The sequence below is a fragment of the Cardiocondyla obscurior genome, linkage group LG06 (assembly GCF_019399895.1).
Source record: "Cardiocondyla obscurior isolate alpha-2009 linkage group LG06, Cobs3.1, whole genome shotgun sequence".
Classification (NCBI taxonomy): Eukaryota; Metazoa; Arthropoda; class Insecta; order Hymenoptera; family Formicidae; genus Cardiocondyla; species Cardiocondyla obscurior.
Genome location: NC_091869.1, coordinates 8,757,206 through 8,782,285, shown reverse-complemented (window position 1 = coordinate 8,782,285; position 25,080 = coordinate 8,757,206). Strand labels below are relative to the sequence as shown.

General features: G+C 43.7%; 1 protein-coding gene across 1 annotated transcript; it reads right to left on the bottom strand.

Annotated features, from left to right (window-relative positions):
* Positions 1–362: 362 nt before the first annotated feature.
* LOC139103067 (uncharacterized) lies at positions 363–21,471 on the bottom strand. The gene is made up of 6 exons (XM_070657408.1): positions 20,403–21,471; positions 4,868–5,029; positions 4,165–4,205; positions 3,308–3,406; positions 2,128–2,202; positions 363–1,956 (listed from the first exon to the last, which is right to left on the bottom strand). Exons 2-6 carry the CDS (start codon positions 5,016–5,018, stop codon positions 1,750–1,752), a joined length of 573 nt encoding a protein of 190 aa, XP_070513509.1. The 5' UTR covers positions 5,019–5,029; positions 20,403–21,471; the 3' UTR covers positions 363–1,749.
* Between the last annotated feature and the right edge of the window lie 3,609 nt (positions 21,472–25,080).

The following is a 25,080-nucleotide window of genomic DNA, read 5'->3' as shown; positions in this document are numbered from 1 at the left end:
AAATGCGGTTTCTATTCGCATCTATGGGACTTGATGGACTTGAGGCTAAAGCATTTCGAGCAGAAATTAACACCGATGGAACAGCTGATGGTGGGAGCTGTTGCGGCGGCGCTACGTTTTTGGTGAGTAAATTTATTCAATTAATTTTATTATTTGTGGAGGAGTCGGTATTGTATGACGAAATTGCGATATTTCGCAACCCAGAATTTAATCCGCTTTACAAAGCCACAAAACCGATAAATCAAAATTAACGGAACGAACAAAATAAAAGTCCGCCGCATTTATTTAAATTTATTTTGCTGAATAGAAAAGTCATGGGGGAATGGGGGTGGTTGAATAATATTTTTTACGAACGCGACGAAAAAGGACAAGTATAATTTTCTTTATTTCATTACCAACAGTATTCTTACATGCCGAAACAATTTATAGTTATCTATGTCGTAATATATTTATGTAATTATTTAATAATTATAATAGCGTTAAAGAGTCTGTAGTAGGCGAGTTTTGTAGATGTGTGAATAAATTCTGTCGATAATTCGAATTCGCTTCTGATGCATTACTTGTAAACTGCAGTGCTACATGTTTACCGCACTGTTAGTAAATTTACTCAAAAGTTCCAGCACGGGAAATTTTGCCGTTACTTTGATCAATTATGCGCTTAATTGAAACAAACATTCCACATTCAACGTTATTAACCGCCAGTCAATGATACAAAGTAATTCTATCTGTTCGATGTTCCAGTGAATTAAATTAAATATCTATATGCCAAATATTTCGACATCAAGGGAGAAATCAGGTTAATTAAAATTTTTATCTTGACATACTCTATATTTCATTACTTTAAATTAATCATTTTTTATTACGCGGGTTATTTAGCTTTCGATTTCGAAAGTGTGATAAACACGACGTAGATCATCGCGATAAAATACGTGTTTGTGTGATTTAGTAATTGGCTTTACTTAGCAGCGTCTAGATTGTCGTTTTGCCGAAAGCGAATTCGGATTTATCGATCTTCTTCGAGTCTTTCTCGATCATAGTTTTCGTGTATTCTTTGTGACTTAAGTTTTATCTACTTCGAGGCAATAGCAACTACCGATACTACGACGAAAAAACAATTCCTTTTGCCATCACGAGGGACCCCGATTAGTTCGGAGAGTCCCCGATTAATAACGTTTCGGACAGCGCGGAAAAGCGCCAAGTTATTTGACTGCTCTTTCTACAGGTCTCGTTTCGCTAAATCTCTTCTGGAACTACTCCCAAACAATTCCTTACGGGCGCTTTATTCCTGAAACGAACATCTCGTTTCTCTGCCGCGCTTGTGGCACAAGTATAAACGACGTATACGACGCGTGTCAAAATTTACTATTTCTACTAAAGATAACGGCGACAGAGGCATTAAATGAGAGTACGAAAAGTAGAAGAATAGTATTTTCTCGTGAAATAATTGGACGATTATCGCCACCGGGATCAGTCTGGCGAGTGCGAAAAATTGGAACACGCGGAACAGTTTGTCCAGAGTTTAGCAGAGGTTTGTCAAAGAGCTTGGTCGGAATTAGACGGTGGCGTCGATCAGTTAGACAATGCTACAGAATGACGCTACGGACTGACACTACAGAGAAAAAGAATCACAGAAAAGAACGTTCGCTCAAAAGAGATCGGCGAGACACGCCATTTGGCCCAGCGATACCGCGGCCGCCTGCGATTTCCGCGCTGTCCGCTTCGCGTGCGGTTAGTAGGGTTACTGCTTCCTCAGCAATGATATGCATAGAAGAGCGAGGCGGGAAGCCAGAGCAAGCTGGATCCGTAGAGTCGCGTTGCGGCATCGACCCCGTTTCTGCCGGGTCGTTTGCGCTTCGATTTCGACTTGACGCGTCGTTTGCGAGAATAGATCGCGTTGGTGGCATTGGTGGGCGACTCGATATTGCAGTAGCTCAGGTCGCAGCAGCTTATGCAAACCTGAAACGAAATAACCGAATTTATTTCACCCGGTTCTGTCGGTATTTCTCTCGTGTTTTATTTTTTTTTTTTTTTCTGGGGAGTTATTTTTATATCTTTCGTTTTTTCGCCTTGTTTGAATTGTTCGAGAAACCTTCCTCCAGGTACATGACAAAATTCGCTATTTCGCACCTGCTGCGTGTCCACGGGAATGCAGCCGACTGACGCTGGTCCGCATTCCTCGCTGCTGGCACAACTCTTGCTTACCTGAAACGGAAGCAAGCGCAGATGACGCGTGAATAAACGCGACGTCAAAGATTCTATAGATATCGAGACCGTTCAGTTTCGCGATCGGAAATAATAAATTCGATCCACATTGTAAAAAAATATATTACAATATTTTGCGTACTAGTTAAAAAGAAACAAAAAAAAAATAGGCGCGATGCAGTTCTTTTATTTACGCTTGGCGCTCTCGTGATGCTAATTTTTAATTGGAGAGTTGAAAATAACTTATTAACTAGATAGTTAGTTTTGTCGTTGGTAATGTACGATATTAGATTATCGCGCATTATCGTTGTCAAGCGTCGGAGCGTGAAAAGTTCCATCAAAGTTCACTCGCTGGTACATCGACTGGACTGGAGAAGCGCTTAAGCTCGAGAGGGCTATCCATCTCGACGTTCAGGCCTGAATCCGTTCTCGTAACTTCATTCATTAATAGCCCGAAAATCGATTATCCCCCTAATGTAAGTCAATTAGCCACATGCGATAACCTTTAATTGATTTTATTTGACCGTGTGTGCATTACGGTTGGGCGGTAATAAAATTCACTTTGATCGCGAAAGTCGATTTGTTATTGTCGGTGCGCATTTCTATCATTGCCTTTTTTCTTTTGTGGTCTTGTTTCGTTCTAAAAATTACATTATTTCCGATACAACAACAGACGCTTTTTAATATTCATTTGTAGCATAAATGGCAAAGTATACATTAGAGAAAATATTAAAAAAAAAATTACGTATCAAAATTACACTTTTACGTGATGAAATAAAATTTACAATATTTCTAGTTTTTAAAACCTGCTCTACGGAACAATTTTTTTAACTTCTCTCTTTTATGGAATTTTATTTAAAATATTTTTTATGTATTTTATAGTTTCTGTAATATTCAGTTTTTTTGAATACAATATGTTGAGTCGAGGATTACGGGGGAGCTTTACTTGTTCATAAAAAGACAATATATTTAAAGCTACAGATATTATTTAACATTCATGTATATATAAACTCGATGGCATATTCAAAATTCATGGCATTTTATTTTATTTTTTTTTTGAACGGAATAGAATTACAAGCGATATAAAAGAATAGGATGTACTTACCAAGACACTGTTTCCTCGGCTATCCAGAATGTGCAGCGATCGACAAAAATCACGGCCGTTTACCGGACACGGTGTATCTATCGCCCATTCGTTGCACATCTGCAGGAATAGAAGTAGCATTCACTGTACATGAAATTTTTATTTAAAAGTTAGAAAGAATTCTCGCAAAGACAATACGACTGACAATGATAAAATCAGATTTTTCTCGTTCTACATCGGGCATCAATTATACTCAGTTCCTTAAGTTGATTACGTAAATTAGAAATGATTTATCCAATCGGAAAAGTACCGCTTGCAGTAGCCGCGTTTCTGTAATTCTTCCACCGCGCGTCGAATCGATGAGTGAAAAATATATATTTTTTTTTATGTCAGCGTGAGAGTCAAGTGAAAGAATCAATCGGTACGAACGGAAAAGCGGTAGCGAGCGGGCAACAATAAAATCTCCACATCTCTTTTTTTAAATAGGGATTATTTTTTAATATGTTCAGTTGTGTAATATTCATATCAATATTCCTTTTAACTGAAAACAAATATTCAATAAATGGAAAACTAACTTATGCTATGTATACGTAACGTTCTCTTGAAATTTTGTCAATATTCTGCAAATAACATTTGCGAATTAATGGGCGGTACGATAAACCGCGCATTCCCGCAAAGAAGCGAACGAAAAACAAGAGAGAATTGGAGATAAGACCGTTACCGCAAAAGGAATGAGGCAGAGCGCAATAAGAGGAGTTTAGAATAAACCAAAATCGATAGCGAAACGATCCACGGAGTTCTACAAAATTGCGGTTAGATCAGGCACGGTAGAGTCATTACGGGACTCTTAAGGGAACGTTTAATGGAGTCGTCGATACCTGGTTATCGCTGACGTTGACGCAAGTGTAGCACGTTAGACCTGCAACAGAAAGAGCCCAGAGCTGAGTAAGTGCGTCACCGAGACAATCGCGAAGCGACCGGGTGAAGATGCGAGCGTTAACTCTTAATTGCGCCGTTGTACGGAGATTCTATTTGGTGGAAAGAAAATCAAACGGAACATACATTCGGGAATTAAACGAGTTTAGCCGTCTAGACGTCGAAAAGTTAAGAGCAGGCCAAGCCACAAAGTTTAAACAGCCGTCTTTGCCAGAAAAGGTCTTTCGAAGAAAATGACTTTACTGGAATGGCGTCCCGGAACAATGTGTCTTCTCCGGCGGGAGCTAAATTCGTCAACGCGAAGTTACGGTGGTTTTACCGCAGTGATAAAGGAAGAGCTTTCGCGATGCCGAGGCGCGTTGTATACAAGTATGGGGGTGTCGTTGTCAGGAAGGGTTTCGGTACGCGTGCGAGGAAGAGAGTTGGTGTAAAGGATAAGCGGTGGCTCGGAGATTAGTGGTATTCGATCGCGGGATCGGCGAGTTAGGATGAACTCGAGTTAGCTGAGTAAATCATGGATTTTGTTCGACTTTTCTTTCTCTCTCTCTTTCTCTCATATTCTTCCAATTTTTTTTTTTTGCGCCGTTTATTTTCTGCCGAACGTTTCTGTTTATTTTTTCGACGGTCCAGCGGGCCGATACTCACGATAGATGTCTTCCTCCTCCGCGCTGACGCCCTTTAGACCTTCACGTAGCTTCGCCTCCTCCTTTCCGTTTCCGTTTCCGTTTCCGGAGAGGACGTTTCTGCCGCAAGTTTCCGCAGCCAGAAGCAGCCCGACCATCATCCACGTGATCATTCCTCACATCTCTGGAACGTCAGAAATGGGGTCACGCGTTACTTACATTAGTGACCTCGAAAAGGCCTTAGAGAACGCCAATTACTCGAAGAGTGAAAGACATTAGGGCAATAAGTCGCCGGGCGAAGGGCGACTGGACGCGAATTTTAATTCTGATCGATCGCACCGCGACGCCGCGCCGGCATCGCGTCTCTCGGGAGAAAAGTAGATCTACCGTCACGAATGCTCGTATTCTCGTCGCATATTTGGCGTGAAATGGACCACCTTAATTATCTTCTTTTTTTCTTGCATTGGATATGATTTTTATATGTCGAAAAAAAAAAAAATCAAAGAATAACAACGCTGGAAATTGTACGATGTAAATGCGAGAATACAGAATGCTATTTTAAACATACTGATAAATAATATATATTTTTAAAAAGATACTTTTACAGTCGTGGCAATTTTTAACATTGCGCTTCAATTTTTCACTTAAATGCATTCTGAATAAGCGCATCAAAATCGTCCTTCGGCGAGGAAACTCGACAGTGAATTCAATATTCGGATTAGAATATGTGAGAGAAATTGCGGGACGTAACGTCGAAAACGAATGTGGCCGATTTAAAACGTCGTCTTGTCGACAGCGGGTGCCTGCCATTTGCGTATGTGTCGTCTACCAATTGGATAGTCTGTCTCGGGGGTAGATGTACGTACCGAGATGTCGATCAGAGCCTGATTCTAGGACACGGGTGACCTATCGGCCGATGTCAGTTCCGTGCGTCGTATTAGGGTCTCGACGAATCAATGGATCGAACGTGGGACCTTTCGAGGTAGATAAGGTCATGTCGTGGCTTTTCTCTCGGGGCCGAACCCGCCGCAAGAAATACCCTCGCGATGACAGGGCACTCTCTAATCGAAGTAATTAATTCCGGACTGCGCGATCAGGGCCTGACGGCCTCTTTTTGATTTTAACGTAATCAGCGAATTTCGCGAAGCTATTATTATTATTTTTTTTTTTTTTGCTCAGCGTAATCCTCGCTGGGAACTGTTGAATTAGATTTTGACAACGGGACTCTAATCTTAAGTACACTGAAACGCAGATATGGCATTTACTGCGGCGAGGGGCGACGACGGCGGCTGGCGTACGTGACTTTACCCTCTCATTCTCTCTCCCGGCCGCCGAGTACGTGTGAGATAGTGGTAGAGCGCGTTCCCCCTCAGTCCTTCGCTGTACATCTACGCGCGTGCTTCGTGTATGTTTTAGCGCACACCACGCTAAGGTCACGTACGCTGCCTTCCGTCGGCGAAGCCAATGCCATATCTGTCTTTCAGTGTACACATTGTATTAATGTGTACTGCGATTTAAATGTCCTCGCGTGAGAATGAATATGATTTGGAATAAGGAAATTAAGGAGCAGAGTAATGACTTCAGGTTAGTAGAATAAGATCGATAACGATTACGTTTCGCGAGAAATATATAATCGAGAAGTCCTATTGATACGTATAATTATTGCCAATGCCTGCCACTTTGAGTTTGATCGCGCGTTTTATCGCTTGAATTTAAATTCATTCTTGTAAGAGGGCTTATGTCTCACGCTCTCTTGGCCTGCTGATGTTCCCATATCCTTGCTACTTCCACTTCTGAATACTCTCGAGTTTGAACTCTCTTAACGGAGTTGTTAATTATACACTTACTAACTTTGCTTTTATCCATGCTCCACTTATTCGTGAAGTTTGGTGCTCGGCGATGTATATAATGCACTGTATTTTTCCTTTTTCACTTCGCGACATCACGAAGGAATATAACTTTGTGGCAAAATGGCGTTTTTATGTGTATCGTTCCGTGAGCGAGCCCCCTAGAGTTTATCTTTTCGACGCTGCTTTGCTTCGTTTTAATTAGTTCGAGTACCTGATGGAAAATTGTGCAAAGTGTACGCAAGGTAGATTTCGCGCAATATGCAACACACTTGATTCATTTAAGCGGTACACTTTAATTAGCAATCATAAATTATCCACCGTCTCGTTTGCTGAAAGTAATGCCGTTGGAATAATGAGAGATTTATGTTTGCTTTAAACGACGCGTTTCGAAACTCGCTGCTCGATCTTCCGCCGCTCAAATCTCAAAGTTTAATTATTCAAAATAGACGGGCGCGGGTGATTTTACGAAATCCTTTGAACGGCCGTAATTTGAATTAACAGTTTTCGTGTAAACGTGTACCGACTTCACCCAGGCTGATGTATTTCCGCACGTCGCCTCGGATCCTTGCATAAGTTTTCCCCGTTTATGCAAAATAACCATGCATCAAGATAAGAAAACCATTTTATGTAAAACGGCTCGCGCGGAAATACACGTCACGAAACACCTGTCGCGCGTAAAACTTTTTCGCGAGCTTGGCACACAGCACCCGGGTGACAAAGCCCTGCCATTTATTGGTCACGTCTGACAATGCGAATACCTTCTCCCCTTGCCCTCCCCTTATATCGACGTACAATGGTATTGTGCAGTCTGATATATCACGGCCATATTTTCACGGCTGTGATTTGCGCTTTATATAACGCGATATATTGTTTAGGAGTAATTAGCTCCGCCTGAAAATAAATTTCCCCATAGAGTTTCTATTGATTAAATTGCTGCTTATCGCGGGCTAATAATTTCAGTTAGGCTCTCGTAAACGGGACGTTGATCGAGCAGTTATGTATATTACCATGCGCTATGCGCGTCTGGCTTTTGATCGAGTATAAACGCATTTGGCGTATCGGATTACGAAGGAAGCTCTCTCTATTCGAGAAAGCGCAGCATCCAATTCCGCGCCGGCGGAATTCCAAACGGCTTTAAAACTTACCGTATCGCGCATTATAATCCGGGAAATTATCGGGGAATAAATAAATCGGCGGGCGGGGAATAAATAAAAGCGATCGCGTTAATCCCGTTACATGGTTACGCTCATTGACTTCGGAGCTGTCGAGGAAAATCTTCATCGAACAATCATCGCGTGTATTTAATTACCAATGAAACCAATTAAAATAGATCAATTGACGAAATGACGTTTCATCTCATCCCACGCAAAAGCTATCAACAGCAAATACTTTTTTTTTTTTTCGGTAAAAACAAATGCCAATTTAATTCCGCATCAATCATAGCGGCTCTCGCGTCCTCGAACTCCGATTAGCTTAAAGGGGAACTATTTTCCAAGAGACAATTTTCGCGGAGCGTTTTTTTTTTTTTTTTTTTTTAGAAATGGCTGAAAATCATATTCCGCAAATAAATGATGGAGAGGTCCGAATAAAGTTAATTTACAATTTTTGTAACAACAATTTATATTTAAAAAGCAATTTGTAGGTAAATTTAATAATGCGTTACGTGCGTCAAGAATTATAATTTTTAATAATTTCCACGTTAAATTTTTGTCAGGCACAAATTAGATTTACATGAAGCTTCCCATTTTAGAGAAATGTACAGAACACGGTTAAAAATAATTTCACTGAAATGTATTTAATATCTATTGAATTAATTTTGATGGGATACATTTTTTTTTCTTCTTTTTTTTTTACGTAAAACAAATATTTTTAGTGTAATATGCGATAAACGAATGGGGCGGTTTTAATTATCGCCGAATAAATGTAACGTGGATAAGTTTCGCGTGCAAGAAACACGAAAGGACGGAAGCGAGCTAAAACGTAATTACCGCATCGATAATATATATGCGCGCAAGAACGGTATTTAAATTATTCGCCGATTTAAGCGCGACAAGCAAAGCCGCTTGGGTAAAATTTTCTGATTATTAGATCCGGCTCAAGTTATATCCGCGTTTTCTCTATTAACATTGAGTAATAGGCGCGCATTTTCGGTACATGTTTTCTAAACATTCGCAATGAATTGGAATAATTGGTGACTCACGGCGCCTCCGAATTCCTGTTGCAGCTTCGGACGATAGGCTCAGCGAATGAATAGATTAAACGGTACGTCGCGCAAACACAACGCAAATTGAAGAAAAACAGATCGATAGTAATCTAGCGTTGAGTTTTGCGCCCTTTTAACATGTTATGATAATATTGCCTTGGGTGTTGGTGCGTTTTCCGCGGAAATAACGCCGACGAGGTACCTGACAGGTCCTCTTTAATCCGAAAGCGTCACAAAATCGAGTGAATTTCCATACGTTTTGACGCCCGGCGCAGTCCTTGACACATTTTATACGTCCACATGCCTTCGGCGGCAGATAGCGCGACTTTATTACACGTACGCGTTCGCCGTATAAAATTTGCTTTTCGAACTTTTATTTTATATCTGCCCTGACGTTTGTTTTAGGCGGCCTGACGGCGGCTATCCTCGACGTCGAGTGGGACTTCTGATGCGCCCGCGACGCGGACGGCTGACAGGAAAACAAAAGGGTAAGTCACAAAGTATGTTTGCGTGCTCTCGCGATGAATTTCGCACCGGCGGCGCCGCACCGCGAATTCGTCGAAGCGATTCAGCCACCCATTGTTTATCCGCGCGACGGACTACCGGCGCGGGCTTTTCCATCTCTCCGCGAAGCGACCGGCGTGTCTTTTCGAGAGTGCGCTAGGCTCCGGGTCGTGAGTCGGCCAGATTTCTCTCCCGTTATTTATTCGATGAGAGTTCGAGACGTTTCACCGAGTTTCGCGGTAATCCTAGGCTGTACCGTGCGACGGTGGGCGTACGGGACGAGGGCGAAACGAGGGTTAAAGTGCGGGAAAGGGACTTAGACCGGCGAGCGCTGCGGTACAGTGGTACGATAAACATAATATATTTCCGACCACGAGAGATACGTATGCGGGAGAAATATGCTTACCGTGCAAAATATACGAATTGCCTCTTATGAAGGGGAAACAAATTCTTTTTTTTTTTTTTATTTTTTGCTCTTTGCGCAGCTGAAAATTTTTTCCCTTCCGTACGGTAAAATTTCTCTTTAAAAATCAACGTTACTCTTTCTTTCTCGTACCTTCGAACGTTCATTTCGTAATTACATTATTTCGTGATACGGCGCATTGATTCGTTCATTAGTCGCGATTGAAAATTCGCCGCGGCGAAGAGAGATCGATGGTTGCAATATTAATAATTTTCGCCACTTCCGCGGGAACGCGTAAAGCGCGAGATTAGTTGAAAACAATTCCTCCCGGAACTTCTTTGCTAATTGGCGATTGGCTCTTATAAAAACTTAACGAACGTTAAGAGCCCGGCAATTAACCTAACGAGAACCTTTCCTGGAAAATGTTGGATTTAGAAGATCCCGCAAATGATCGCGGGACGTACGGGTAACCGCGATTCTCTTTTAATCCGGTCTGAAAACGTGCGAAAGCGAAGGCAAGGGGGATGGACGGATGAAGCGCGGACGGCGAAGGTTTTAAAGTAAAAGCCGAAAGTGTGAGGTCGCGCAGGGAACGTTGGAAACGTTTCGTACTGGGTGGAAAAAGGCATTACTCGCGGATGGGAAGGTATGCGGTTGGCGGGTGAGGACGCGTTGCTTTATTAAATATGGACGCTCACGACCAGCGCAGGTTACCCTGGGCTGATTTGCACGTGTGCGCCCGGTACGCCCGGCGTGTACACGTACGAGGGAACGGCGTGGGTGAAACGTGACGGAACGTATCCTTCCTTCCTTCCGAATCCCGTAATTCGCACGGTGGAGAAATTTGTACGTCGCCTCCCACGGTTTTATCGTGTTTCTTACACGGCCACTCATCTCCGTAAGTGCTCGACGGTGGTGGCACGAGGGATGACGGGGGACGAGAACGTCCGGAACGGGTCGATGATAAAGCTCCGCTTCTCCCGTTCTCTCCTTACGCCACCTCGGTCCTCTGCCTCTCTCGCTGCCGTCCCTTCGATTCTCGCCGAAGCCCCGCGATAGTTTCGAAAGAACCCCCGCTTTTCCAAGTAACCGCTCGAATAACTACGGCGAAATCACTTTACAACGTGAACTCTCCGTCGAACCTTAAAATTAAATTTGTCATACCTGATTTTTCGTTATATCGAATTTTCCGACTATATTGTTACGGACGGCGGCCAGGAATTCAATGGAATCTCGCGGCAATAAGAATTTTTTTTTTTTTTTTTATCCACCACGCCTTTCTCAGCCGCCTTTCCGATACGGCCGCGAGTATCGGTCCCTGATGAAGGGAAACCGTTGTATCGTTAGGCGAAACGTCCCGGGATCTTTTTGTATTCCTTCATTACGCGAATTGCCTTCGTGCATTCCAAGAACGCCGGACCGACTCGTTCTTTTGCGAATCCATCCTAAACAATCGTTCAAGAATTCGAAAGCGGAGCGCACGGAACGCGCGTGCTGATTGCACGATGCGATCACGGCTCGCGAGCTAGGAAATGGAGCGCTGTAAATTGTGTGTGAACAGCAATTCGGGTCTAAAATGCCGGAAATGCAGTCGATTTATTTGGGAAAAAATTTCGCGCGCATCGCCACGGGCTAATTTGTTTGCTTAACCGACATTCGCGTTTCGGCAAAAGTATCTTTTGTTAAAATAAAATGTCAGCAAAATGATACATTAGCTTATACCGCGGTGCTTTTAGTTGAAGTATTTTTTTCCGTTGCACATGAACCTGACGTTTGCAAGTGGCTAAATAAAAAAGAAAAAAAAAGAAAGAAAAAAAAAAAAAATTAAAACCTACGATCACGGCTTTCAGAAAGATCCACAAAACTTTGCTGTACTATAAACTGAACATAATGAACTTTTCAAGTCCGTTAGTGTGTGTAAATCGAAATTAACTTCCGTTCTTTACACTTGGAGGAAAAGTATCCCTTTGGGAAGAATACCCTCTTCGCCTTCGGTCGATTGAAGTCATGCGAGCCAGTTTGCGAATTGAAATATATGTGGGGGAGATTATTTGTCTGTTCTTTTTTTTTTCTTTTTTTTTCTTTTTTTTTTGCTCATTTTTATTGTTTTCAATTTTTTTATCGACTTTCAACGCTGTCTCTTTTGAACGGGACCGCACAAAAGGCGGAAGAATCAAAATGCTAAAGTGCTCCTTGCTTCGATCGATCGGGACCTCTTTTATCCGAGGGAAACTTACCGTAAAATAAACAGTTCTTTTTGAGAACTAGAGAACAAAGAAAGCGATGTAGTGCAAAATGGAAAATTTTAAATATTTTTATACGCTTTGATAAAAACGCGTTTGAAATAATCTTGTCAAAGTTATACGTTGAATAAACGTGTGACTCTTATCGGAGTCCGTAATAAAATTTTTAATCAATTTCTTTACCGCGATGACTCTGAAAGAACAATGCAATAAATTATATTTCATAGCTAATCAAATATATTGAATAAAGATAGACGCCACTTGCACATGTTAATTTACCGTCGACGAGTATTTCGAGTGTAGCCTTTCAACTTGGTACAGATATTTTCATGGAAATAACGGGCCAAGTGTCATCGTATCGCTAATGACGGTAATTATCGATCACTGCTCGCGCTATCTCGTACCGGGAATAAAGAATAAAGAGCGACGTCGATCGGGGGCAAAACTTGCGTCCGTTTTGTGCCCTTTGTTAGGTCGGGGGCGGCCTGCAAAAAGCGGCGATATCGGCGATGAAAGATTAATGCTCGCAATTATGAACTTGGGCCGCTGTAAATTAAACAAAAAGCCGGACGTCGACGGCGCAGATATCTGTTACGGCCAAAAGTAATTTACAGAGTGCACAGGTTTGCCATTACTCCGGCCATAGTTACTTGCACGATGCCCGTGCTCGTAGTACCTATCATTGTAACGCGACGCTTATGACGTTGTCAACGCCGCGATATAGCGGTGCAGTTTGCGCGAGGCGAAACGACGATAATTATTGGAAAAAGTTGGTATCGTCTGGATTTGGTGAAAAAGGGACGAGTGGTAATGGGCGCAACGTTGCAGCCATCTACGGTTGCCGGGAGGATATCGCACGGCGGTGGTGCCTGAAACCCACTTTCAGTTTAACGCGATTGTGCAAAATCAATTACCGCGGAGTTCGCGTAATATACGAGCGAAGTTTACCGCCGAAAGTGTCCTCCTCGCCTGGCCTCGACGACATCGGCCGAAGTTGTCGTGCCCGGCACGATCCCAAACCTCGATCCCCGGGAACCTTAACTTACGAAATTATTGCCGCCTCGGTCGCAGATTCTGTGGACCGCCGCGAAACAGCCGTGGAAACGGCCATGGCGTCAGGCGACCGCGGCTGCCGGCGACTACGCGATTTCGCGCCGGGGTCGTCTCTCTATCGTTAATGCCCGGCGCACCCGCAAATTCCCTTTATTACGGCACTTGGCTGATACGCGGTGCCGGGCTGGCATTAGTTTTGCAGCACAAAACAGAGGAAACGATCCCTAGCTAGCTCGCTCGAAATCAGGCGCGCAACCAAGCTCGCGATTTCTAAATAGAATCGACTTTAACCGTTGCTTCTTGTCTCACCTTCTAACACGTTTCCTATATTGCATTAATGTGTCAGCTATCAAATCGTTGATTTTTTTTTTAATTATTTTATTTAATCAGATTTTATATTTATAGTATAATTTTTTGTATTTTTTCTGTTACAGATATGTTTAGTGATAAATTAAAGTGCCGCACGCCGATATGTGATTATACGAACCGCAGTCGGTTCGTCGGTCGCTTCGGGGGTGCCGATAGTTATCGGGCGCTTTTTTCACGATCGTTTTTTTACGCGAGTACCGGAAAGTAACGCGCGACAGTGTTTAATAATTTTCGCGATTAATAGATTAATCCGGGCGCGTTCGCGAATATCCAGTGCGCGGAAGGATGGCTCGTCACGTCCCAGCTGAGAGGAGGAGCAGGCCCAGGACGGGTATCATACATCGGCGGAGCAACTTGTAGGTGAGAAAGAATTCTTTTTTTTTAATTGGTCATTTTATTAACTTTATTTTTATTTATTTTTATTAAAGAATCAAACCCGAGTGGAAATTTATCTAGCTAATCTGATTTTGCAGCTAATGATTAGATCGCGCAGATTAAATATATTTCACAATTCGTGATTAGCTTGGTACAAGAAATAAAGTTGTCATTCTAAAAAAAAAAGAAACAAAATCTGTCTAGCATCGGATCGTCTTGTCACTGTTCAGCGCGGACCATGTATCTAAAAATATACACTTTTTTTCTCCGCGTACTTGTTTACTGTTGTTGTTCCGACCTTACGCAAAGCTCGCTCGACTGCCGAAATCGTCGGGCAAGCCGGTTCTCGCCGTCCGCCGCCCGCACGTCCTCCACTTTGCGAACTCGGAACGCGTTATCTGCGGACCAGATGTCAACAAACGCACGTACTCGCACTCGATTTCCACTCGGGAATACATACGCGTTATTTCTTTTCTTTTTTGTTTAAACATTAATAATTTTCAGCACGTCTACATTAATATTGTTTGAATTTTATGTTACAGTCACCGGCAGAACTCCACGACTCCGCTGAGGTTCATGCAGTTCGGTAAGTCGCAAGAATTTTTATTTTTCGCAGTTTGTAATTACGAATCGGGACATTAAGGAAAACAGCGCACGCGATGCGTGCGGATGGTTCGTTCTAATAATCTTAAAAATTAGATAAACGGTAGCACCGGCCGGCGACACTCGCGCGGTTATCGAAAATATAATGCGGATCTTCTCGCGTTCATGCCCTGCGGATATTCGCGAATCCCGTGTAACGTGAATGTAAAAGCTCGTACGGGGAGATGAGCGGAACACAAAACGCTCGTAACGCCACCGGCTGAGGGGATGGTCGGCAATCCATTTCGTAATTTAATTACGAGGCTGTTACAAATTCGCCTTCCCTTCGGCGGATTTTTTTTCAAAAGCCCGAGCATATTGCACGGGCGGAAGAATCCCTTTTTATTAGTCGCGATTTGTACCCTTTCATGACAGTTAAATTTATAGATTTATAAGACCGATACCGATGGGGAAAAAAAAAAAGTGATTCTCGCGTTGAAATAAAATTTCTGCCTTTGTCGAGCAACGCGCGCGGTTGTGCCCGTCTGAATTTTAAACTTCCTAGAGCTTATAAAAAGATTGGAAATGTGCTATGCCAGAAGAGTGGACTATAATCCACTTCGGCTTTTCATTACAAGCCTGTTAAAAACCTCGCTTTCGCACTCACTTTTGGGATTCTTTTGTAAAGCGCCGTATATTATACGACGTTCATGTAGAATTCATGTAAAATTAAAATTTTTTCTTTTTTTTTCTTTTTCCACCGTAATTAACGACGGTTTAATTAATGACGATTGCAGAAAAATACATTTTCTTCCTCAGTTTCGTCTTTGTCGTTAAATTAAAATTTCGTTCATTGAACACGATTACATTGGGTTGTTATTTTTAGACCTTGTTTCCTCTCGCTAGGTTTTAATTGTCCTTTTATCGTCATTTGGATGCTCGCTACTCAATTAAAAAAATTTAATTATGAATCCGGTAGTTTGTGTGTTTATTCGCGTTCGTTTTCGTGTATTTTTTCGTTTCCCTCCCCTGAAAAAAAAAAACTGATGTGTTGAATAATAAGAGCGATCTATTTTTTTATAAACGAAATATTTTTTGTTTGAAATGACGAATGTATACAACAATAATAGCTGCGTTTTCGAGAAATAATTAACGTATCAATATCGTCATTGTCGAATTAAAATCATTTGGTCATAAAATTGTTGTCATTTTCACATTTCGGGTTGTCCCTTCTTTATGAAAGATTGAAAATGTCATTCTACCTCGGTGGAACGCAATCTATTTCGAAATTTAATTACAAATCTGTTACAACTTCGCTTTCGCTTGACACGGGCATTTTCCAAAAGTCCATATTGCGTTTATTTTTGACAGAAAATATATGAATTTTTTCACCTGGCTGCAAATCATAACGTATAATAATAATAATAATATTGATAACCGAAGAAATTAAGTTAAAATATTAATAACGGTCGCCTCATAAAATTCATCAAAATTATTTCCCGCTAAACGAACGCAGATTTATACCGTTTTCGATATTAAATTTTTCATTGTTTATAGAAGATTAAAGATATTATTTTGTACCCGGAGTGGGTCGGCGATTCATTACGTAATTTAATTATGAATTACTGGCCTCGCTTCAAAAGGCTTTTGTTACCTTTGTAATAGAACCTGTAAATAAATGAGCCAAGTTTTCCCATACTATTTTGTTACGTCCGCGTCTTACCGGCCGTAAGTCCCTTCTCGCTCGTCGTCTACCGTTTCGTCGTTGTTAAATTATCGTTGCTTCTTTTCCGTCACTTTTCTGTTACTCGTATAAAGGATTGGAAAATACCATTCTGTGGCGGCGCGCACCGCCGTTAAAGCCGCGGGGAAAATTTATCGCAGCTACAAGTCGCAGGTCGCGGTACAGCCATCTTAGCCAGTGTGCCAGGGGGTGTTACTTTATTTTACGTAGGCGCGCCCGTGTGGGTGTGTTGCCTACACACGTGTAAGGCGCGTGTAAACGCGAACGGCGAACGTCGTGGCCACGGAGCCCTCATAAATTTTGGCCGTGGGATTTCGCCAGGCTCGGGGAAAAGGGATCGGTCCTCTTGCCGATGGTAGCCTTAGCGAAATTATGTTATTTGATTTAGAGGACTGATAGTCGGCTGGGGAGATCGGCTGCACCGCCGCCGGCCGGAAGTCGATGAAGTAAATTAAACGGGCGGCAAAGACAGAGAGACGGAGAGAGTAAATGTGCGATAGCGGTTTGTTTCGGTGAGTTCTTCTCCTTTTCGCCGTCTCTCTATTTCCCTCGCTTTCTCGCTCTCTCCCTCGTTTGCTCGCCTCGATAATTCTGTCGGGAGGAAATAGGAAAGAAAAGGAACAAGTTCGCCGAGCCGATAATTCGAGCACGGTAGTAGATCTCGAGGTAGAAGGAACCGAGAATTCAGGAGAGGAGGCCGTAGGAGAAGGCGTTGATATCATCTCGAGAACGTCTCACCGACGTTTTTAATTGATTACGGAAATGGAGTCCCGTTCTTTCTCGCACTTATATTTATATAGAATGAAGCAAAGCACAGATTGCTTTTTTAGTTTTAGAAGTTTATTGACCGCGCGATAGCGTTTCTTTTTCTTTTTCTTATTTCTTTTCTTCCTTTCTCTGCGCACTGCATCCTTTTGTAACTTTTATAATTGTCGAGAACTTCGTTTACACGCTCCAGGTCATGCGACCAAAAAAGAGAGGTAGAGATGAGGAGAGTGGCAGGAAAAGGGGGGGGGTACAGGGAATGCGGATTTGTCTTTTGCGATTTATTCTCGAAGGATAAAACTTGCCGGACGAACTTTCGAATAACTTACGGTCGTCTCCGATAAAATATGCTTTCTGGAGATGAAATATGCGCTAGAAATTCTACGAGCTCACCCTTCCCTCTCCCTCCCTCTCCCCCCGCCCGGTGGCGAAACTCTTATTTCCTTATGAGCTTTTTATGAATGCCGCGGCATCGCTTTCCGGCTGTTGTCTAATCAGATGGGGGGGGAGAAAAGAGCCACGACCGGAAAACGTCTCGCGGAAACCGGCGCTTTACGAGCGTGCCGGCAATTTCGCTATCGAGGCGCAACCGCGAAAATGCATTTGTGGCGCTATACACTCTGCAAACGCCCGCGCGACGTGTTCGCGATCGTCAAAGTACCGTGTTAGGAAAACGGGGTTGAGCGTAGGAAGAGGGTACGAAGGGGCAGATTGCCTTTGACGCGGGCAATAAAGTAACCCTGTACGCCTCGCGGCCCGGTAAAACCCCCTCCCCCTCTCCCCCCCTCGCCGCTTCCTCCCTTTCTACAACTCGTGTCTGGATCTCGTCACCACTTTACACGCGAGGGCGGGTGAAACGGAGCTAACCGCGTCTGTGTGCACACGTTAATATAATGCACCGTACAGAGTGTAACTTATCGCGCCTAAAACACACGCGCGCGTTTGCTCGCGCCCTCGGCGCCTCTATTCTCTTGTTCGCTGTGCGCCGAACTGGCGCACCCATCCCGACCTTACTATCGGGGTATAACTTGAGGGTTAATCGGATGTAGCTGTAATTTCAGGAACGCTTTTTGGAAACTGATAATTAGTCGATAATCTCTTTTCAAGAGAAACTTTAGTTACGGTCCGCCAGCCACTTAATTGTACGCCCCGCTACTTGTAATCCGCGTTTCCAGCCCTCCCTAAATAGCTCGCTCGTTCTCGCATTCGCTGTCGTCTCTTTTCACTCCACCACGACCTATTCACGGGCTAACCTTTGTTTCTACTCCGCGACCAACTTCGGAATCCATGGAGTTATTGTTTCGCCGTTATTTGAATAAGTATTCCTAATTTCGCACCGTGAGCTCCGGCGTCTTGTGTAAAATACGTCCAACTTCAGACATCTTGAACGTTAAGGACATGTAACCGTGATCCCGGTTTCTGTTTAATTTTCCGAGTTCGGGAAGCTTTTGAGCACGAATCGCGCAAAGCCGTGGGAGGCGGAGCACTTATCGCGCGGCGTGAACTTTTCTCTCGTTCTTTTTTTTTTTTCTTTTCTTTTTTATTCTTTCTTTTTTTTTTGTTCCGAGCACGTAGAGGATCGCGGAGCGTAGTTACTTTACCCTTATATAAATGCTAATATAAATGTTGTATATCGCTTTCCTCCCGGACGTGGACGATGTATCTTTGGCGAAATTACAGCCTCGCTACGCTCTCTCCGTTCGCGGAAACTTGATGTAGAAAAATTTCCGCGGCGGATATCCGCACGGGGAATTTGTTGCTTTACGTCCGCGACAATAAGTCGATGATATACCGGACAGAATCAAATTTTCATGCAGCCTTCTGGTACGTGCCTTGAAAAATGCCGGTATCGCTTTCCTCCGCGCTTTAAAGTCCCGATACGCCTCGCGTCGCCACGGCGACGCCGACGTTGATTCCGGAATGACGCTGAAAAATATGTTGACTCGTCCCGAGCTATGTGGAATTTGCCTCCGCTACATTTACCCCCTCGTCTTGTTGCCCGCTTCGCTTCTGTTCGCGACACCTCTCTCTTCCGCCGGATCTCGCCCCGTACGGATTTCGCTTCCGAGGCACTCGCGCGCGAGGAATCTCGCTGGCGCGCCCATATAAATGCTAATGTTATACATCGACGTGGTATACGACCCGGCTCCAAGAAGTTCTACAAATTTTGAGACGGATGTAATCCATCTCGCGGTATTGCGCGCGGCGGTATGATCTGTGAAGATTGATCGGCCCCGACCTTTCCAGGGATGGTTCCATCTGGCTTTAATTAACGGACGGGGATAGAAGAATGCGATGTCGGAACTCTGATTCAGCTTAAATAGGGATATTCAAACGGGCGGGCGGATAAAAATGAAAAACCAAGGTATATTACGCGATTTTACCGGAGTTATTAAGGGAGGGAAGGGAAAAAAGAAAGAAAAAAAAAAAACGACGGTTGAACATGCCTCGCTAATGTGCCATTAAAATTGAAGACTTAAATATGAACGCGCTCTGTATTTTTTATACAACCGAAGTGGACACTTTGGAAAATTGTGAAAAATGGGTCGGGCGAATCTCGAGGTCATACTTTTCAAGTATATCGACAGCACTGCCAATGTCGTCGCCAAATGCAATTTCAAAGTGAAATGGGAAAACTGTTTTTTTTTTTTTTTTTAATTACACGGAACAATTGATACGCGCTATTTAAATGTATTAAATTTATTAAATCAGATTCGCGCGTTAGTAATATAGATAGGTATCGTTGGCAATATGTACTGGTCTGAAATTTTACGCCTTCTTTTTTTTTTTATCACGGTTGATTGAACTTTTTCCGGGAGTTTTAACGTGAAAGCTATCGTTAAGCACGAGCCGCGATGTATACGCGATGCCGCACGATCGGTCGATTTGATGCCAACCGCGTGTTGGATTTCGCACCAAATACGCTGGCTTAGGCGGTACGCATGCATCCATTACCAACTTCCATGATCCCCCATCGGTTCAGGCTTGAAAAATGACCAGCGATAAAATTTCCCGAGCGTGAAGCGATAGCGCAAAAAAAAGAAGAAGAAAAAAAAACATTAAAGAAGGAGAGAAGAGAAAAAGAAAAAAAAAAAAGAGACGTGCATCACGAGTAATCGCAGTGACGGTTCAGTTAAAAATCTCGTTCGAAAAATTTTTCCTCGAAAGTTTCCCTTCTACCCAACTATCGCGCTAACTTTCCTCGGCATGTTTGGTATGCTAGATAGACGAGACGTATCGATCTCTCTATTTTTGATTCGCTTGAAAAGATTCGTCGAGGTCGAGCTTTGAATCCTCACGCCTCTCGCGCGGCGTTATCTTTCTTTATTTTATGCGGCACCGTTTGTTGCCTCGCGGAGAAACTAATTTCATTTCTCCGAAATAATAGCACTTAAAACTACCCGTATATATCAAAGCGAGCGTTTCCGCAGCATAATGCAACTCGGCGTTGCGCATTGCTACTTACTTGGAATATCCCAAATGCTGTGCCGAGGTGTTCATTTGTCCGCACGACCGTCGTCACGATCATTACTCTCTCTTTCTCTCTCTCTCTATCTCTCTTTGCCTTCCCCTCTCTTCTTCCTTTAACTTGCTCTCGCGAACAATTTCTCTCCCCGTGTTTCTATCCCCGTTTCTCTTTCGCGTCGGTCCTTTTCCTGGCACCTTCTCTCTTTTCCGCAGTTTCGAGTCCACTTTTCGTCACAAATATCGTGTATTACCCGCTTTCAACTGTCAAAGAGCAAGGAGCCGTCTCTGTACCGTAGTGTTGGTTCGCGTTATGCATCTTAGGCACGCATCTACGAGTGCACGCGTACAGTACGCCCGCGCGCACGCATCTATGCTAGGCTCGCCGCAAATCTCCCGCGGATCTCATCCACGGCGAAATGGTATGGCTCTCTCCTCTCCGCGGCGGGAGTAAGCGTGTCGCAGGTTCGACCCACTTTGGAAGGCTCGGTTTCTCGCGGTTCGACCTCCGCCGTCTTGCCCTCTCGGTCGATCGATAATTCCCGATCTCGACGATCGGCGGTGTACCGATATCGTTAACGCATTCTGCTATAATCTCATAGAGGATGTCGCACGTGCCGACTGTCGCGACGTCGGGTTTTCTCTGGTGCCGCTACTGCCTCCGAACGTCATGCTGTTTCTTAGGGTAGTTCTCGATCGTTTGACGACGGTGTAGCTCGCGTAGACCTCGAGGCCGATCATGACAACGTCCCGGGCGCATTCGTGGACCGCGCTGCTGCATGCCGCGCTCGTACCATGCTCGCGCTACTGATCGTTTCACCCCGTGCGAGTAGACGGCCTCGTACGCGACCGGGGATGCTGGCTCGGACGTGGGAGGACCATGTGCCGTTCGCCGCTGATGATGCCGATGCTGTGCGTGCGTTCCGAAACACGCGGATGGTCGAACGTGCGTGCTCTCGTGTGCGTTCTCGAATGCACGCAGGCACCGCGTCGACGCGGTCCATGCGCCGTCGGTGGAGGCTGTAGGCCGTCCGCAGTTGAGGCTGCCACGCAGTATACTGAACGGCGGTGCTGAGAGCCCGGGAGAACCCGCGGGAGCCTGTTCGTGGGTGAACGAAGCTCTCCGAAAATCTGCGAAGATCCTCGATTCGATACACTCGGGGTCGCGCCACCAGCGCGCCGAAGGACACGGATGGACCACCGGGACTACCTGTCGGACCAACAACCCCACCGCCGAGAGAAAAGCGCGAATTCTCTCGCTACCCTTGAATGGACTCGTTCGTTCCCCGCGTCGATAAGATTGCTGCAATCGTTTTTCTCTCTTCTTTTTTCTTTTCCTCATCGTTTCCTCCTTTTTCTTCTTCTTCTTCTTTTTTATTCTTTTCTCTTATCTTTACTGGGCGTAACAAGGTTACGTGTTCCAAAGAAATGGAAAATCAAAGGCAGACCGTCTCGATCCCCGGATATATACGAACGACGGCGTACCAAATTGACGATCCCTCTAAATTCGAAATCACGAGGATTACGCTGTCCGATGTCGTCGTAACACCACGGTCACGGGGCGTTAAACTCGCATTGAAACAGCGGTGCATCGATTTTGGATTATGGATGTTGCACGGTGAATACTTTGCAATGGGCGGTAGAAAAAAAAAAAAAGAAACTCGTGGAAAGGAGCGCATCGTCCGTAAATAAAATATTTTTTAAGCCGCGCTTATCAACTGCACACGCGCGAGTAATTCGCGAAACGTCCGCGCCGGACAAACGCTATTGTATTTATTATACGGCGGGGTGGGATGATCCTTATATATGTAGAGTATTATCCGTGACATTGCATCCCGGGATTATTCCGCTAGTCTTTTCGATATCTCGTGTTTGGCGCTACGTCTAGAATTAACACCAAGACTATCAATGTCCCGGATAAATATCGTTGGCGCGCCCGGCGCAATTTTCTTCGCCTATTACGCTTGGGCGAATGCGGTGAAATATTTTATGCGCGTACTCTTCTTTCTGTTCTTTACACGGGCAGCCGGAATGTTTTTATATCCCCTCGTTTTGGGTAAAGGGCATCATATTCTTAGACGGGTCAACTCGTAAGCTCGAATTTGGCGGATATCCGCTCGTATTCGTAATTCATGATTCCTCTACTTTTACGATTTTTCGATTTCGCATCGCTATCGCGAACCAGATCTTTTCGGCGATCGGCGTCAGTTCCAGCAATTTTGGTAGCAATCGAGAGATGCGTCGTTGTTACGAAATACAACCAGCAGATATGGACTCGAGATGCTGACTCGCGCATTTATTCGGGTGGGAAACATTATCGAGCGCCGGGCGAATCGATCAGAAAATAAAAATCGATGCCCGATAAATGTTAAGAATTATTTTATGCTTATTTAATTGGAAATTCAAATGGAAACGCATTGATTTGCTTTAACGTACTGAAAGGACTTTTCATTCTTTTGTTCCACCGATATTAACATTAATGCTAGAACAATTATTTTGCAACGTCTTTTGTCCGATGTCTATGGAATATAGATTTTTCCTGTGTTAATGCTGCGCACTTTTGGAATTTAATGAATCGAACGTTGAATAATGTAATTGTATACCGTCAAATTTAACGATATAAAGTGGAGTCGATGAAAAGTTCGTTTCAATAAAATTGAGGGCAATAAAACTCTCTTCGCCGTGCACCTTGACAGTTTGCACTCAATACCGAAGAATTCTGTACGCCGATGTAAATCTTTCTCGGAATTCGTTTGAGCGCGACAATATCTGAGATTTGTACGAAAGGCCGACGGGAATTAAATGTTACTCATTTTGATTAGACTCTCGTGGGACATTTCCACCGCGGCACGGCCTCCTTTTATTTTTCCCTCAAGTTCCGCAAGAATGGAAAACGGAGTCGGTTCTAACTATTTTGGTCCCGTGATGGACCTGTCCGGACAGTCTTTTACTTCGCATAATGAACCTTATTCCCGGGATGGAGATTGTTAAAAATGCTTTATCTCCTTTATTTTCTAGCGGGCGGTATGGGTACTTGTCATCCGTAAGCGTTTTCTTAGCATAATTGCCGAGATGAAGTAGAATTTTTAATGATAAGGAGGAAGAACTTTATAAAGAAGAATTTGCTATTCTTCTGAAAAATGCATTTTAAGGATAAAAAAGTTATAAAGAAAATTCCAGGGGAGAGAGAGAGAAAATTAGAATACATAAATTTTAAGAATTCATAATACGCATTTTGTGATACGTAACAGCATGTCGTGCAATAATCTATAATTTATAAGAACGGTACCTTGGCGTGCGGAGAGGGCTATTGATCAAGGGGGCTCGAATTTCTTGACAGAAGTACCTTACCGCCACTTTCGCATATCTCCGATCGTAAATGTACGCGGAAGGGTCGATTTTCCAGAAAGGGAGAGTGAAAGTAGGGGAAAAAGAAGGAGGCTTCGCGGTGTTTATTGCACGATGTGGACGATGTGGTTACTTTGCAAATCGAACAGTTTTGAATCGCCGATGCGAGCCGAATTAGCCCGAGTATCCTCGAGCACGCTTGGCGATCGATTCGAAATAAACCAGAGGTTTCGCACTGTCGACCTTCCGTTCAACCTTCTCACCCTCTCACCTCTACCTTGCTCTCTCTCTCTGTCTCTGTCTCTATCTCTATCTCTCTCTTTCTCTTTGTCTGTCTCGTTTGAAAGATCTGTAGCTTCCTCCCATGAGATTGGCGCATCGTCCCATATTTAATCAAGAGCATCGTACTAGCTTGATACAAAGTCCAGCCTCGCGTCTAATTCGGAAGCTGACATTATGTGTGAACTGCTTTGGGATTTCCGAAATTAGCCACGCGAGAGCCAAGATAGAGATACAAATTCAAGCAGGAGATTATGCATAAAGGGAGTTTCGCAAACTGTCCGCTTGCTTGTCTTTCTGTGTTTAGAAGAATTTCCATTATAAGTTTACCAGCAAGTTTTCATTATCGTTGGAAAATTTTAGAATCGTCTGTAATTGCTTTCCCTTTTTTTTTCTTTTTTTTTATTATCTTCTATTTTTTAAAATCGACGACTGCGCGAATTAATTCTTTTATTTTTCCCGTCGACTTTTCCGCGCTTGTTTCACGCCCAAACAGACTTTTGATGACTTTCTGATTGTTGAAAGAGAGTTTCCACGTAGATACTCGACTTGTCTCTCAGAGAAACTGAAAGAAAGATCGGCGCAGAACTATTGCTGGTTTACTTCTTTTTACTCTATACAATCTCTTCTCGTCGAGAAAGTAGACGTGCTCTTTGACCTCACGGAGGTTGCGAGTCGTCTCGTTTGTTCAAGGGCTGCTTCTTATCCGCGCCTCACCGCACCGGGGCAAACTTTCTCCCGGGACGTCGAAACCGCTGTATGAATCGTGTCGGCTATAATTACGGTGCTGAAAGTATTAGTTGGATTCTTTCGACGAAGTTCCTCGAGCAACAGACACGCTGCTCTCTCTCCCACGGGACTATAAGTGCGCGAACGTTTGTTTCCATCTCACGATTTACTAGATATATATTGCAGAAGCAACTTGGAGCGTATTGCGCTACTTTATAACGCCTGTTACATGTTTGTTCGCCGCGGCAAAAATTTTCAGACAAGAGAGCGGTGATCATTCTTGCTTGACATTCTCAAGGCGCGCAATAAAATAGCTTGATAGA

Coding starts and splice junctions, on each gene's coding strand:
- LOC139103067 (XM_070657408.1), bottom strand. CDS start 5,018: ATGATCACGTGGATGATGGTCGGGCTGCTTCTGGCTGCGGAAACTTGC. Junction 4,206..4,867: donor GGAGGAGGAAGACATCTATC/GTGAGTATCGGC, acceptor TTTCTGTTGCAG/GTCTAACGTGCTACACTTGC. Junction 3,407..4,164: donor TCAACGTCAGCGATAACCAG/GTATCGACGACT, acceptor CTATTCCTGCAG/ATGTGCAACGAATGGGCGAT.